The 17,117-nt window shown below is 43.5% G+C and overlaps 1 protein-coding gene across 3 annotated transcripts in view; it reads left to right on the forward strand.

Moving 5' to 3' along the window:
- The window catches only part of LOC130363588 (UDP-glucuronosyltransferase 2B31-like), a 50,469-nt gene extending 33,612 nt beyond the window's left edge, over positions 1–16,857 (forward strand). For all 3 annotated transcript variants that reach the window (XM_056568723.1, XM_056568721.1, XM_056568722.1), the window contains 2 exons: positions 6,287–6,506; positions 16,275–16,857. In XM_056568723.1, coding sequence (XP_056424698.1) covers positions 6,287–6,506; positions 16,275–16,554 — 500 coding nt within the window. In that variant the 3' untranslated portion in view covers positions 16,555–16,857. The remainder of the gene's footprint in view (positions 1–6,286; positions 6,507–16,274) is intronic.
- The last annotated feature ends 260 nt before the right edge of the window (positions 16,858–17,117 follow it).

Raw genomic sequence — 17,117 nt, forward strand, 5'->3', positions numbered from 1 at the left:
GTAGCTCAGATTCCACACATTAGGTAGAAGTTTCCCCACATTAGGTAGCACAGAATCCCCACATTAGGTAGCAGTTTTCCCACATTATGTAGCAGCCTTCGCACATTAGGTAGCAATTTTCCAACATTAGGTAGCAGTTTCCCCACATTAGGTAGCATAGATTCCCCACATTTGGTAGTAGTTTCCCCCCCATTAGGCCGCAGGTTCCCTTGCATGTTCCCCACAATAGGTCAAAGTCTCCCCACATTAGATCGCTGGTTCAAACAAACCCCCCCTCCCACCACACAAAAAAAAACACACACACAACACAGAGACACACACACAGATAGATAGATAGAGAGAGAGACACACACACAGTCAGAGAGACACACACTCACAGAGAGACACACAGAGTCACACACACACAGAGTCACACAAAGACAGAGAGTCACACACAGACAGATTGCGACAGACACACACAGTCACACACACAGAGAGACACACACTCACAGACACACACACACACACACACACAGTCACACACAGACAGAGAGAGACAGACACTCACTCACCCATCCAGCGCAGCGCTCCTTCTCTCCGGTCGCCCTGCGAGTGACCTCACGTCCTCCTGCGCCGCCCCTGCGGAGGGACGTCGGACCGGCGCAACAGAAGACGTGGGGGCGCAGGGGGGGGGGTAGCTGGTACGGAGACGCAACAAGTGAGGACCGGGGGGGGATGCTCTTACAGAGGCAGCGCAAGTGGGGGCCGTGGGGGGCTGCTAGTATGGAGACAGGCAGCGCAACTGAGGACTGGCGGCGTACCTGGTGTCACCCCATCAGGATGGTGTCACCCGGTGCGGGCCGCACCCCCCGCACTCCGGTCGCAACGCCACTGCATAAGCCAGTACATGTCCGGGCCCGTCTGAAGTTTGCTAGAGAGCATTTGAATGATCCAGAAGAGTATTGGGAGAATGCCATATGGTCAGATGAAACCAAAATAGAAAGGATGCTGAGTTGCATCCAAAGAACACCATACCTACTGTGAAGCATGGGGGTGAAAACATCATGCTTTGGGACTGTTTTTCTGCAAAGGGACAGGACGACAGATCCGTGTAAAGGAAAGAATGAATGGGGCCATGTATTGTGAGATTTTGAGTGAAAACCTCCTTCCATCAGCAAGGGCATTGAAGATGAAACATGGCTGGGTCTTTCAGCATGACAATGATCCCAAACACACCACCCGGGCAACGAAGGAGTGGATTCATAAGAAGCATTTCAAGGTCCTGGAGTGGCCTAGCCAGTCTCCAGATCTCAACCCCATAGAAAACCTTGGAGGGAGTTGAAAGTCCATATTGCTCAACGACAGCCCCAAAACATCACTGTTCTAGAGGAGATCTACATGGAGGAAAGGGACAAAATACTATGAGACATAATGAGAAAAAAAAAAAAGCAACAGTGTGTAAAAACCTTGTGAAAACTTACAGAAAACGTTTGACCTCTGTCAATGCCAACAAAGGTATATAACAAAGTATTGAGATGAACTTTTGTTATTGACCAAATACTTATTTTCCACCACAATTTACAAATAAATTCTTTAACCCCTTAAGGACATAGCCTATTTTGACCTTAAGAACGCAGAGGTTTTTTTTGCAAATCTGACCGCATTAACAACTCTGGGATGCTTTAATTTTCTGGGATGCTTTAACTTATGAAATTGATTCCAAGATAGTGTTTTCGTGACATATTCTACTTTATGTTAGTGGTAAATTGTCAGCAATACTTGCATCATTTCTTGGTGAAAAATTCCTAAATTTCATGAAAATGTTGAAAATTTTGAATTTTTTTCATTTTGAAACTCTCTGCTTGTAAGGAAAATGGATATTCCAAATAAATTACATATTGATTCACATATACAATATGTCTACTTTATGTTTTTACTTTTTGAGGGCTTCAAAGTTTAGCAGCAATTTTCCAATTTTTCACAAAAATGTCAAAATTGGAATTTTTCAGCGACCAGTTCAGTTTGAAGTGGATTTGAGAGACCTTTCTGTGAGAAATACAAACTAAATGACCCCATTATATAAACTACACCCCTCAAAGTATTCAAAATGACATTCAGAAAGTTTGTTTCACAGGAATAGCAGCAAAGTGAAGGAGAAAATTCTAAATCTTCAATGTTTACACTAACATAATTTGTAACCCAACTTCTCTCGAGTAAGGAAATACCTCATATGTGGATGTAAAGTGCTCTGCGGATGCAGTAGAGGGCTCAGAAAGGGAGGAGCGACAATGGGATTTTGGAAAGCAAATTTTGCTAAAATGGCTTTTGGGGAGTATGTTGCATTTAGGAAGCCCCCATGGTGTCAGAACAGCAAAGAAAAAAAAAACACATGGCATACTATTTTGGAAAATACACCCCTCAAGGAACATAAAAAGGGGTACAGTGAGCCTTAACACCCCACAGGTGTTTGACGACTTTTCGTTAAAAAATGAAAAAAAATTTCCCCTAAAATGCAGTTTTATCCCCAAATTTACTATTTTTTACAAGGGGTAATAGGAGAAAATGCCCCCCCCCAAAAAAAAAAATTGTAATCCCATTTCTTCTGAGCATGGAAATAACCCATGTGTGGACATAAAGCACTCTGTGGGCGAACTACAATGCTCAGAAGAGAAGGAGCCACATTTGGCTTTTGAAAAGCAAATTTTGCTGAAATGGCTTTTGGGGGGTATGTCGCATTTAAGAAGCCCCCATGGTGCCAGAACAGCAAAAAACAAACAAACACATGGCATACTATTTTGGAAAATACACCCCTCATGGAACATAACAAGGGATACAGTGAGCCTTAACACCCCACAGATGTTTGACGAATTTTCACTAAAGTTGGACGTGAAAATGAAAAATTTGATTTTTTTTTCACTAAAATGCTGGTGTTCCCCCGAGGAGAAAAAGCCCCCCAAATTTGTAACACCATTTCTTCTGAGTATGGTAATACCCCACTGTAATTCTCACTGTAACATGTATAAACCTTATGGGAATAAAAGGGTCAGGAATAAAAGAAAACCAATATAGATGAATAAAAATGTTAAGGGACCAATAAATAACAAAAATAAGGCATTTAAACTACTAAAACAAGATGGCAGGGAAGAAGAATTAAAAAGCTATAGAGAAAAATGTAAAATATGTAAAAAAAAAAAATGATAAAAGCTGCAAAAATAGAGACAGAAAGACTCATTGTCAAAGAGAGTAAAACTAACCCCAAAATGTTTTTTAACTTTATAAATAGCAAAAAGGTTAAAAATGAAAGTGTAGGCCCCTTTAAAAAATGATGAGGAAGAAATTATAAACGGGCATCAGGAAAAAGAAAATATATTAAACAAATCTTCTCCACTGTATTCACCGAGGAAAATGAAATGCCAGGTGAAATACAGCGAGATAAGGTAAACTCCCCAGTACAGGTCACCTGTCTAACCCAGGAAGAAGTACAGTGCCGCCTACAAAAAATCTAAATAGACAAATCGCCAGGTCCAGATGGCATTCACTCCCGTGATCTAAAGGAATTTTGTAATGTAATAGACAAACCCCTATTTTTAATATTCAGGGACTCTATAGTAACTAACTGTTCCCCAGGACTGGCGCATGGCAAATGTGGTGCCAATATTTAAAAATTGGGAATTATAGGCCTGTTAGTTTAACCTCCGTTGTATGTAAATTGTTTGAGGGTTTTCTAAGGGATGCTATTTTGGAGTATCTTGATAAAAATAAATGTATGACTCCATATTAGCATGGCTTTATGAGGGCTAGGTCCTGTCAAACTATCCTGATCAGCTTTTATGAGGAGGTGAGCTCCAGACTGGACTAGGGGGAATCGCTGGCTGTCATATATCTGAATTTTTCCAAAGCAGTTGATACGGTGCCACATAAAAGATTGGTGCATAAAATGAGAAGGATTGGATTGGGGGAAAATGTGTGCAACTGGGTAAGTAACTGGCTCAGTGATAGGAAAGAGAGGGTGGTTATTAATGGTACTTATTCTGATTGGGTGACTGTTACTTGTGGGGTACCACAGGGGTCAGTCTTTGGTACCTCGAGTATGAGGTTTTTTTTGCATTCCTCTGGATCAACTCAGTAGGGACTCAATAGGGTTATGGGTTGAACTTGATGGACTCTGGTCTTTTTTCGACCTAATGAACTATGATACTATGATGTAAACTGCTCTGCGGCGCACTACAGAAGTGGAGGAGCGCCATTGGGCTTTTGAAGAGAGAATTTGGTTGGAATAGAAGTCGGGGGCCATGTGCGTTTACAAAGCCCCCATGGTGCCAGAACAGTGGACCCCCCTCACATCTGACGACATTTTGGAAACTACACTCCTCACGGAATGTAACAAGGGGTGCAGTGAGCATTTACACCCCACTGGCGTTTGACAGATCGTTCGAACAATGGGCTGTGCAAATGAAAAATAAAATTATTCATTTTCACGGATCACTGTTCCAAAAATCTGTCAGACACCTGTGGGGTGTAAATGCTCACTGCACCCCTTGTTACATTCCGTGAGGGGTGTAGTTCTGGCAGCATAGGGGCTTTGTAAATGAACATGGCATTCAATTCCAGCCAAATTCCCTCTCCAAAAGCCCAATGGCGCTCATTCTCTTCTGAGCCCTGTAGTGCGCCCGCACAGCACTTTACATACACATTTGGGGTATTCCCTTACTCAGAAGAAATGGGGTTACAAATTTTGGGGGGCTTTTTTTTATATTACCCCTTGTGAAAATGAAAACTTTGGGGTAACACCAGCATTATAGTGAAAAAAATAAAAATTTTCATTTTCATGTCAAACTAACGAAAAATTGTCAAACACCTGTGGAGTGTTAAGGCTCTCTATACTCCTTGTTATGTTTTTTTTTTGCGTTTATGTCAGAACCACTGTAAAATCAGTTACCCCTGTGCAAATCACCAATTTAGGCCTCAAATGTACATGGTGCGCTCACTCCTGAGCCCTGTTGTGCGCCCGCAGAGCACTTTACGTCCACATATGGGGTACTTCCGTACTCAGAATAAATTGCGTTACAGATTTTGTTTTCCTTTTTCCTCTTGTGAAAATAAAAAGTATGGGGCAACACCAGCATGTTAGTGTAAAAAAATATTTTTTTTTACACTAACATGCTGGTGTAGACCCCAATTTTTCCTTTTCATAAGGGGTAAAAGGAGATAAAGCCCCACAAAATTTGTAACACAATTTCTCTTGAGTACGGAAATACCCAATATGTGGCTCTAAACTGTTGCCGTGAAATACGACAGGGCTCTGAGGTGAGAGAGCGCCATGCGCATTTGCGGCCTAAATTAGGGATTTGCATAGGGGCGGACACGGATGCAAGCATTACACTTGCCTCCGCCGCCAAAAATACCTTACACCCATGTTTCCCAAACAAGGTGCCTCCAGCAGTTGCAAAACTCCCAGCATGCCTGAACAGTCAATGGCCGTCCGGCAATGCTGGGAGTTGTTGTTTTGCAACAACTGGGGGCTCTGTTTTGGAAACACTGCCATATGGAACATTTTTTATTTTTATTGCGGGGGGGGGGGGGGGGGGCAATTGTGTAAGGGTGTATATGTATATGTAGTGTAGTGTATGGTACATTCACACGGACGGGGGTTTACAGTGAGTTTCCTCCTGGAAGTTTGAGTTGCGAAGGAAAATTTGCCGCGGCTCAAACTTGCATCGGGAAACTAACGGGGGGAGGGTCTGTTTATGGGCACAAACCTCCAGCTGTTGCAAAACTACAACTCCCAGCATGTACTGACAGCAGTTTGCTGCCGGGCATGCAGGGAGTTGTAGTTTTGCAAGATCTGGAGGATCACAGTTTAGAGTACGCTGCACAGTGATTTCCAAACTGTGGCCCTCCAGATCTTGCAAAACTACAACTCCCAGCATGCCCAGACAGCTGTTTGCAGCCAGGCATGCTGGGAGTTGTAGTTTTGTAACTTCTGGAGGACCACCGTTTGGAGATCACTGTGTAGTGGGTTCTAAACTGTGGTATTCCAGATCTTGCAAAACTACAACTCCCAGCATGCCCAGACCTATGATGAAAATTACAGGCCTCTCTCATCTGTTTAAGTGGGAGAACTTGCACAATTGGTGACTGACTAAATACTTTTTTGCCCCACTGTATATGGTCAGCTTTACAGCCTGCAGAGATCACCAATCATAGGTGCTGGTCAACAGACTTTCATAATAATCATTTCCTGGGATATTAATGGTAATAAAAATACCAATAAATAGTACCATCATTTAATATGTCCGCTTATTAGGTCATCCAAAGACCAAAGCATTTATTACACATGGAGGAACTAATGGGATTTATGAAGCCATCTACCATGGAGTGCCTATGGTCGGAATTCCCCTATTTGCGGATCAGCCAGATAATATTATTCATATGAAGTCAAAAGGCATGGCAGTTATGCTAGACATCAACAAGATGCAGAGCAAGGATTTAGTGGATGCGGTCAACACAGTTATCAACAACCCAAGGTAAGAGCTTCATGAGAAAGTTTAGATTCAAATATTCATATAATAAAAGATTCATAAAACATACCAGTATTGTTCGATTGACAAAGTGACACTGTCATATAATAATTTGGTTGGTAATAAATATGGTTTAGGACAAAACCGCAGTCTAAGGGATCATTTGATCTTCACCCATTACACAAATAACAGGCCAGGAATTGATCGGGTAGTGTAGTCAGGGAATACATTCAACACCAAGTAAACAAACTAAACACTAGAATCAGACACAAAAGAACGTCATTGCTCAGGCAAGGATGAGATGCCGGAGGTAAGTGTATGTACTGTATGCAGAGCTGCTCAGCAAATAGAAGTAAACTTTGATTGGCAAACAATGGTCCCTTAAAGTGTCCCTGTCAGTTACAAAAATGTTTGACATGTCACAATGACATTTTTTGGAGTACTGGTGGGTAACTGGGATGGTACACTGGCATTACATGAGTTTATGTATGGGCTTCATGCCCTGTCTGCATATGTGGGATCATTTACTGGCTGTTTTGTTGTATACTGTAGCTGACAGTATTAGGTACCTGTGTATCACCTTATCAGCACATTTTCATTCTATGAATGATAGGCTACTCTTTATTTTGTAGTACATTTTTGGTTATGCATTTAATTACCACCTACACACAGTGGCCCTCATTTACTAAGAGTGGAGTGTCGGTTTGTGTTTTTGCAAGTCCTTTACTCCTTTTTTTCTGATGCTATTTACTAATCTGTCGCCCAATTTCCCTTTCTTTCTGTCGCAGGTTTTTTTTTTCTGTCGCACAAAATGTATTCTGTGCGACAGAAAAAAGTCTCTGCAAATTCTGACTACATTAGTGCTTGTACTACTACCCCCATCATGGAACAGGGTCTGTTCCATGTTGGGGGTAGTAGTAGTGGGGCTGAGGGATTGATCGCACCGGGTCTCACTTCTGAGACCCGATCCGATCAGATGTTATTAAGCTGGGGAGCGGGCGGCATGTTCTGATCCCCTGCAATACAGTAAACTTTCATTTTTAAATTTCCCACCGAGGAGCCAATCAGGGCTCCTGGCAGAGTTTTAATATAGAAGTGCTGTGGTGGGCAAAGATGTATAGAATCGCTGGGGGGTATATATCTGGCCCCTCCAGCGTTTCTATATATCTTTCCCCCTGCTGCGCTATATCAAACTTAGTGCCCGCTGTGCTTGAATAAATGTACTGCCCCCCAGCGCTATTATATATCTATACTGACCCCCGCTGCACATATTTATATATATATATATATATATACTGCCCCCCCCAAGCTGCGCATATTAATATTCATGCTCTCCCTCCCCTGGCTGCCAATGAATGAAAACTCTATTAGCGGCGGAGCGGAAGGCTGCTGCCTGCTCACGCTGCTAAGAGTTTGTCATTCATAGCGGGCAGCAGCTGCATATCATGCCCTGGGGGTCAGACATATGGATATATGTCTGACCCTCACATCATATATATACAAATGCCGGATCACTGCTATAAATGACAAGTAAAGCAGTGCAGGGAGCGGAGGCTCGCGCTGCTGTTCCTTATAGCTTACTTGTCATTCATAGCGGTGAGCCGGCATTTGTATATGTATGATGTGAGGGTCAGACATATATCCACGCTGGAGGGGCCAGATATATACCCCCCCCCCCCCCCGCGATTCTATACATCTTTGCCCACCACAGCGCTTCTATATTAAAAACCTGCCAGGAGCCCTGATTGGCTCCTCGGTCCCGGCCATTCAGGGCTCCTGGTGGACTGGTGGGGAATTTAAAAATGAAAGTTTACTGTACATTGCAGGGGATCAGAACATGCCGCCCGCTCCCCTGCTTAATAACATCTGATCGGATCGGGTCTCAGAAGTGAGACTCGGTGCGATCAATCCCTCAGCCCCTCTACTATTACCCCCAACATGGAACAGACCCTGTTCCATGCTGGGGGTAGCAGGATTCACTCCGTTTTGAGGAATTTCCCGACAGCTCTGAGCTGTCGGTTTTCTGTGAAGCAAAACTCACAGGTTTTCCTGTGAGTTTTCTTCACACTCTTTTTGTCGGGAACACACCCCTTTTGTCGGGAAAGACGCCCCTTTTGTCGTTTTTTTTCACTCTGAGTAACATTGATTTTGTCGGGTTGTGCGCCAGATTCTGGCGCAAATTCTGGCGCAGACAGAATTCTGGCGCAAAACCCGACAAAAAGTGAAATGCTATCAATTATAGCCAGATGTTTTTCCACAACAATATTTGTTTTGTCAGTCTACCTATGCTTTCAATTTTGCACCTACAGACTCATATTTATATATGCCCTTTAAAAAAAAAAACTGACTGTTAAAGGAGAACCGTGCATAATTTTTTTAGAGGCAACTTTTTCATTGTGGCTGGAGCCAGCAAAATCAGAAGGTTTAAAGTCCTATTTAGAAATGTGCTTATTACACCCCTATTTCCTGGTGACAGTTCTGCTGACATCCTCAGCTATCTTTTTTAGGCTGGGTTCACATCACGTTTTTCCCAATACGGGACCGCATACGGCTGGGGGGAGCTAAAACCGGGTGCTTTCATATTCCTGCCGTATGCCGCCCGTATGCCACCAGTTCACTCTGGTCGGCTAATTTTTTCCCGTATGTTGTTTTCTACCGGAGCGGTCCGGTCGAAAACTGCATACAGGCAAAAATGAGACGACCGGTTCACTCCGGTTGGCTCATTGAAATACATTACATACGGGCAGCATACGGCAGGGATATGGGAGCGCCCGGTTTTAGCTCCCCCCATTCGTATGCGGTCCCGTATTGGGAAAAACGTGATGTGAATGCAGCCTCAGTCCTATAGCCTCAGACTGAGGTGCCTAGGGACCACCAGTAGACTTAAAGTAGAAATGCACAGAGGAGGAGATGATCATGGTCCGGAGGAGGTGGTCATGGTGAACTCAGTAAAAGAGTTCAAAAGGGTATTCATTCTGACTGCCATATTTGGAGCCGGGAAAGAATTTTTTACCTCTAGTATGAGGGTTTTTTGCCTTCCTCTTGATCAGCGCAGCAGGAACTCAATAGGGATATAGGTTGAACTTGATGGCCTCTGGTCTTTTTTAAACCTTATGTTACTCCTAATTGGTAATTTGCAGACTGCATGAGTGCCATTTTTAAAAGTTGATTTAAAAAAAACACAGATAGAAATGTTGGATTGCTGCAAAAACATTTACATGCAGTTATGTCTGAGACAGATTTGCAAATTACAGGTGTGGTCAGATAAGACACTAGGTCTTGCCACAGGTAATGTAAAATGGATTCCTTTTGAGTGTACTTTTGGGTAATGGTGCAAGATCAATGACTGCTAGACATGCTTCTGTGATGCGTATTTTGCCCAGTTGACGGACTTTAAGAGGTGGCACATGACTGGACTGAAAGAAGCAGGATGGTCATTTTGACAAACTGCCCACCATCCAGGCCAGCGAAGGCAAACTTTTTTGAGCCCGAGTGCCCAAACCGTAATGCACGCCAACTTTTTTCCCCTCAAAGTGCCAGCACAGCAATTAAATCAGAATACTGAGATTTAAGTTTAGAAAAAACAACAGTTGCCATAACTAATTAACATCTTTTGTTTGAAAAGAAGAATACAGCAACAGAGTTCAATGATCCAAACTTGTTTTTTTTATTTTTTTATTGATAGTTTATAGTTCCCCCACATTAGGTTGTAGTTCCTCCACATTAGATTGGCACCACAGTTCCCCCCCACATTAGGCTGGCAGTATAAGTCCCCCCACATTAGGTTGTAGATTCCCCACATTAGGTTGGCAGTATAGTTCCCCCACATTAGGTTGTAGTTCCCCCACATTAGTTTGGCAGTATGGGTCCCCCCACATTAGGTTGTCAGCATAGTTCCCCCCACATTAGGTTGTAGTTCCCCCACATTAGGTTGGCAGTATAGTTCCCCCCACATTAGGTTGGCAGTATAGTTCCCCCACATTAGGTGCAGTATAGTTCCCCCACATTAGGTTGTCAGTATAGTTCCCTCACATTAGGTGCAGTATAGTTCCCCCACATTAGGTGCAGTATAGTTCCCCCACATTAGGTGCAGTATAGCTCCCCAACAGACATACAGCCTTCAGCCATATACAATGTATGGCTGGAGGCTGTATGCCTGTGTACTGCCCCACTTCAGTGATCCGTCCACCACTCCTCTGGTCAGGGGTCACAATCTACTGCCACGGCCTATAGACCATAGCAGTAGGCCCCGGGACTGGAGGAGCGGTGATCGGAGCACTGAAGATGACGTCCATACAGGTAACTTACCATGTGCGCATCCTCCTCCTCGCTGCTCTGCTCCGCTCTGCTGTTGCTATGGGCACACGCACGGGACGTCAGTGACGTCCCTACGTGTGCTACCTCCCAGCGGCCCCTGCGTTTTTAAAGTTAACACGGGGACAAGGTAACGGGGACATCCTTGTGTCCTGAAAAGATCTTTCTGATGGGCTGATGGCGAACTATGGCCGCGTGTCCACAGAAGGGGCTCGGCGTGCCACCTGTGGCATGCGTGCCATAGGTTTACCATCACTGATCTAGGCCATTCTGACGAAGCTGTTAGGTGTTGGGATCAGCGGTTACACAATTGCATGCAACACATGATGAATAAGCTCCCGCCGGCCACGGCAGGCCCCCAGTAGAGAGGATCATTTGATCCACCAACAATCATCAGTAGTTTCAGTAGTGAAAATTTGGTTTCACAGTGCCCATTATGCATCTTGCTAATGACAGCCAGCCACCGTCGCCTTTGTTTGCAGTGGTTTCTGGACTAGACTTGTATCGTCTTTCTGTTTGGGATCTGATAACAGTTTGGTGTAAGTATGAAGGCCTCATGGTGAGTGATCCAATCCTGACACTGCTGTGGAGCAACTCTGCACCAACTGTTGGTGTGATGATCTGGGGACCCATCGCATTATGCCATTCGGTCACTCCTCGTAGTCATGTGTGGAACACTAACAGCTCAGTCACATGTACATAACAGAATGGTGGTGGTCTAGTGGGATGACCGGTTTTCTTTAAAGTCCTGTCAGTTCTCAGACATGAATTGTTTATAAGATGTAACTTATATGTACAGTTACTGTGGATAATGTCACGTTTATTGTTAAGCTTTGGTAATGGTTGGAATTATTGTGGGAGTTTCCATGTTTCCCTTTTTTACATACCAATTCCTTTGTACCTAATTTAAAAAACAAACCTTGAGGAAACTCACTTATATTCATGTGTTCATTGTGGTTGAGAGGTTCATTAAGGTTTTATGGGGAAGATTTATCATACCTGTACAGAGTAAAAGTGGAGCAGTTGCCCATAGCAACTAATCAGCTTGCTTCTTTTATTTTGCAGAGACCTTTTTAAAAGCAATCTGATTGGTTACTGTGCAACTGCACAGCTTTTGATAAATCTCCCTCTATATGTGTAGGTATTAGATGCTATCCCTTTGTTTTCAGTAAACATGAGGTAGATATTTTATGGGAAAGAAAGGAAGTATATTTTCCTACTGGTGTTGAGTGACTGAGCAGACATCAAAAATGGCATGTATGCCAAAACACAGTATTTCTTTTTTTTTTTTATAGACATTCTAAAGGGGTAGTCCTGTTAAGGAAAATCTATCCCCTATTCTTTGGATAGTGGCTGATGGCAGGTGGTACGACCACTGGGACCCCCTATGATCTTTTGTACGGCGCTCCAACTCTCCTTGTGCACGCCCCCTCCATGCATCTTCATAGGAGAGTAGCAGATACAAAAGATTTTCCTAAACGGGACCAGGGCCATCGACAGGGTGGTACAGCCAGTACCACAGTAAGGGGCCCGGGCCTCTACTGCACCCACCCGCAGCAGCCCCAGCACAGAAGCAGAAAATTGCTGTTTAAACGGCAGTTTCGTGCTTCCGTACGTACAGTACGCAAATCGAATACATAATGTACGTACACATGGCCTGTCAAAAAAATCCTGTGCTGCTCTGGAGGCTGTAGAGAGCCCAGTCTCAGTGCAGGATCAGCGGAAAGGGGCATGTGATTTTTTTTATTTTAGAGGACCTCTATGGGCGCACTACCTACCTGGGGGCACTAGCTACAGGGGGCACTTCCTATGGGGGGGCACCACCTGCTGGGAACATGACCTACTTGAGGCACTATCTACTGGGGGCATTACCTATATGGGGGCTCTATATCTTGGAGGACTACCTTCCAAGGGGCATTACCTACCTCAGGGGCACTATCTACTGGGGGAATTACCTACTACCTACTGGGGGCATTACCTACCTGGAGGCACTACCTACCTACTGGGGGCATTATCTATGACCTACCTGGGGGCATTACCTACTACCTTCTTGGGGCATCACCAACTTCTTACCAACTGGAGGCTTTACCTACTATCTAGCTGGGGGCATTACCTACTATCTACCTGCTATAGGCATTACCTACCTGGGAGCATAACTGGGGATATTACCAGCCTACCTACTGGGGTAATTTCCGACCTTCTGGCAGCCTCTATCTTATAGGGGGATTCCCTTCCTACTGGGGGCATTACCTAGAGGAGGGAAAGGCTTAGAGTGGCCCTGGGCAAAGTCAAAAGTGGGGCCCCAAAAGTCGTAATAGTGCACTAACCAGATTTGCACATTTTTAGTCACTTCAAATACCATTAAATAAAATATTTAAAAAGCAATTGAAAAGTCCCATCAGAACAAAAATGGTACCGATAAAAACTACAAATCACAGAGCACAAAATGAGCCCTCATACATCCCCATATACAGAAAAATAAAAGAGTTATAGGGATCAGAATAGTACAATTTTATATTTTTATATAGTTCCCCCACATTAGGATGGCAGCATAGTTTCCCCACATTAGGTTGTCAGTATAGTTCCCCCACATTAGGTTGTAGTTCCCCCACATTAGGTTGGCAGTATAGTTCCCCCACATTAGGTTGTCAGTACAGTTCCCCCACATTAGGTTGTCAGTATAGTTCACCCCCACATTAGGTTGTCAGTATAGTTTCCCCCACATCAGGTTGGCAGTATAGTTCCCCCACATTAGGTTGTAGTTCCCCCACATTAGGTTGGCAGTACAGTTCCCCCACATTAGGTTGTCAGTATAGTTCACCCCCACATTAGGTTGGTAGTATAGTTCCCCCCACATTAAGCTGGCAGTATAGTTCCCCCACATTAGGCTGTAGTTCCCCCACATTAGGCTGGCAGTATAGTTCCCCCACATTAGGTTGTAGTTTCCCCACAATAGGCTGGCAGTATAAGTCCCCCCACATTAGGTTGAAGTTCCCCCACATTCGGTTGGCAGTGTAGTTCCCCCACATAAGGTTGGCAATATAGGTCCCCCCATATTAGGTTGGCAGTATAGTTCCCCCACATTAAGCTGCCAGTATAAGTCCCCCCACTTTAGGTTGGCAGTATAGTTCCCCCACATTAGGTTGGCAGTATAGTTCCCCCACATTAGGTTGGTAGTATAGTTCCCCCCCACATTAGGTTGGTAGTATAGTTCCCCCACATGGTGCTTGATAAAGACCTTATTGTTAGGTCGAAACATTGCATCATTCTGTATGTATTGGGATCAATAAACCACCTTCTTTGAATTTGGACACCAATACCGGAGTGCAGTCTTCCATTCCTTCTATTTGTTCCCCCACATTAGGTGCAGTATAGTTCCCCACATTAGGTGCAGTATAGTTCCCCCCCACATTAGGTGCAGTATAGTTCCCCCCCACACTAGGTGCAGTATAGTACCCCACATTAGGTGCAGTATAGTTCCCCCACATTAGGTGCAGTATAGTTCCCCACATTAGTTTGGCAGTATAGTTCCCCCACAGACATACAGCCTTCAGCCATATACAGTGTATGGCTGGAGGCTGTATGCCTGTGTACTGTCCCACTTCAGTGCTCCGACCATCACTCCTCCGGTCAGGGGTCACAATCTACTGCTATGGCCTATAGACCATAGCAGTAGGCCCCGGGACCGGAGGAGCGGTGGTCGGAGCACTGACGATGACATGCAGGTAACTTACCATGCGCGCTCGTCCTCCTCCTCCTCGATGCTCCGCTCCTCCATTGCTGTGGGCGCACGCACGAGACGTCAGTGACGTCCCTGTGTGCGCTACCTCCCGGCGGCCCCTGTGTTTTTAAAGTTAACGCGGGGCTGCAGAAAAGTAACCGGGACATACTTGTGTCCCGAAAAGAACTTTCGGGACACAGGGATGTCCCGAATGTGATGGGGCCCCCTGTGGGCTGCTCAGTGGCGGATCCCCCCCTGGACCTGCCACTGAGCAGCCTGCAGAGGGTCTGAGAAAGACAGAGGACAGGCCTTGAGCAGTGTAAGGCCCCTTTCACACTACAGGTATCATTTGGTAAAAAAAAAAACTCCTTTATTACTCCCGGCAAAAAGTCCTTAAAACGTCAGTCAAAAAATCCCATTCATGTCAATGGAATTTTTTGAACATCCTTTTGCATCAGGCATGTCCGTTTTTACTAATGTCAATTATTTTTGCCGGCACAAAAGACGATGCATGCACAAATTTTTCATCCGGCAAAAAAAATTGTGAAAAACCGGACGTTAAAATGTAATATTGAAATCTATGGGAACTGGATGTGCAAAAAAAACATCCATTATCATCAGTTATTGTCAGTTTTTTTAACATCAGTTTTTTGTACTGAGTATGCTCAGTACAGTTTTACAAAAAAAAAGGGTTAAAAACCTGATTAAAAAAAAACGGATGTAAATGGTAATAATGGATGATAACGGATGAACAACATCAGGTTTTTTAAGAAGAAAAACATTAAAAATAAAGGATGAAGGTCATCAGTTATCATCCATTATTACCAGTTATTGCGTCGGTTTTCCCCCCTCCGTTATTGTAGAATAACAGCAGTAAAAAAGCAGAATGATACCTGTAGTGTAAAAGGGGCCTAAGAGGCCCCAACATTTCTGATGGCAGCCCTGAACAGGACTACCACTTTAAACAATGCCAGAATTTAGAATATTACAGAATACAAAACACCACTAAAAATGCGTGAAACACATCAAGGGACATTTATCATTGTGTGTCCTTTGAAAGTGTGTTGTGAAATTATTTTTTTTTACTTTGGTTTTGCATTCCTGGGACCGATTAATCATAATGTCGCATGGAGATTATTTCTTTAGGATGTAGATAAAAGTTCAAAAGTCACTTTAGAACACCACTTTGTATGATTTCCCACTCTCCAAATTTTCAGGGACTTTTACCCCATTGTGAAAAAATTTGAAATATGTGCACCTTTTACCCAATTGCGCAAAATAAAAATAAAAAGCCCTACCTCCAATAATAAATGTCCCTTGTGTACTTTTTCCAAGTGTTCAAAAACAATGTAAAAATGCTGTGCGGAGGATTCCTTACAGCAATATCCCAGGACCCCTATGATAATGGGCTGGCTGTATGTACTACAATATTTAAAGGGGTTATGCAGGAATAAAAAAAACAGAGCAAATTGTTTTCAAAACCAGCTCCATGTCCATCCCCATGTTGTGTGTGGTCTTAGAACTTGGCTCCATTCACTTAAATAGAACTGAGCTGCAGAACCACACCCAACCTGGAGACAGACTGAGAGCTGTTTTTGAAAGAAATTAGCTCTGGTTTTCTATTCCTGAATGAACCCCTTTAAGGTTAATGATTGAAAATGTGGCATTCCACAGTGTTAAGTATTTTGAAATGTAAAAAAAAACTAAAATTAAAACATTGCCTGTGTTTTATCTTTTAGTTATAAAGAAAATGCCTTGAGGATATCACAGATTCATCATGACCAGCCAGTTAAACCACTAGATAGAGCTGTTTTTTGGATAGAGTTTGTCATGCGCCACAAGGGAGCAAAGCATCTACGTCCAGCAGCTCACAATCTAACCTGGTACCAGTACCACTGTTTGGATGTCATCGGTTTCCTACTTGTCTGCCTCTTCATTATTCTCTATATTACCACAAAAATCTTCTTATTTTGCTGCAGAATATGCCGTCCAGCCAGGAGAAAGCAGAAAAAACATTAGCAAAATGAATTTACCTCCCTGTGTGCCTTAACCAGGTTTACATATGTCCAAACGTTGGATCTATTGTACCATACAGAGCCAAATTGGCTGGAATGGGGTACAACACTGGAACCCATCCAGCATAGTTGCCCTCCAGCATGGTTGTGCTGGGTTAAAAAAAAAATCCATGTAATGGTTTTTGACCAGGTGTAACCACACTAGATCGCAACTATGCTGGCCTTAGTGGTGTCAAGTAAGTTAAAGGGGTTATCCAGGAAAAAAAAACTTTTTTATATATATATATCAACTGGCTCCAGAAAGTTAAACAGATTTGTAAATTACTTCTATTAAAAAATCTTAATACTTTCAGCACTTATGAGCTTCTGAAGTTAAAGGGGTATTCCAGGCCAAAACTTTTTTTTATATATCAACTGGCTCCGGAAAGTTAAACAGATTTGTAAATTACTTCTATTAAAAAATCTTAATCCTTCCAATAGTTATTAGCTTCTGAAGTTGAGTTGTTGTTTTCTGTCTAACTGCTCTCTGATGACTCACGTCCCGGGACGCGACATCATCATTGAGCA

Source organism: Hyla sarda, chromosome 1 (genome assembly GCF_029499605.1).
Source record: "Hyla sarda isolate aHylSar1 chromosome 1, aHylSar1.hap1, whole genome shotgun sequence".
Classification (NCBI taxonomy): domain Eukaryota; kingdom Metazoa; phylum Chordata; class Amphibia; order Anura; family Hylidae; genus Hyla; species Hyla sarda.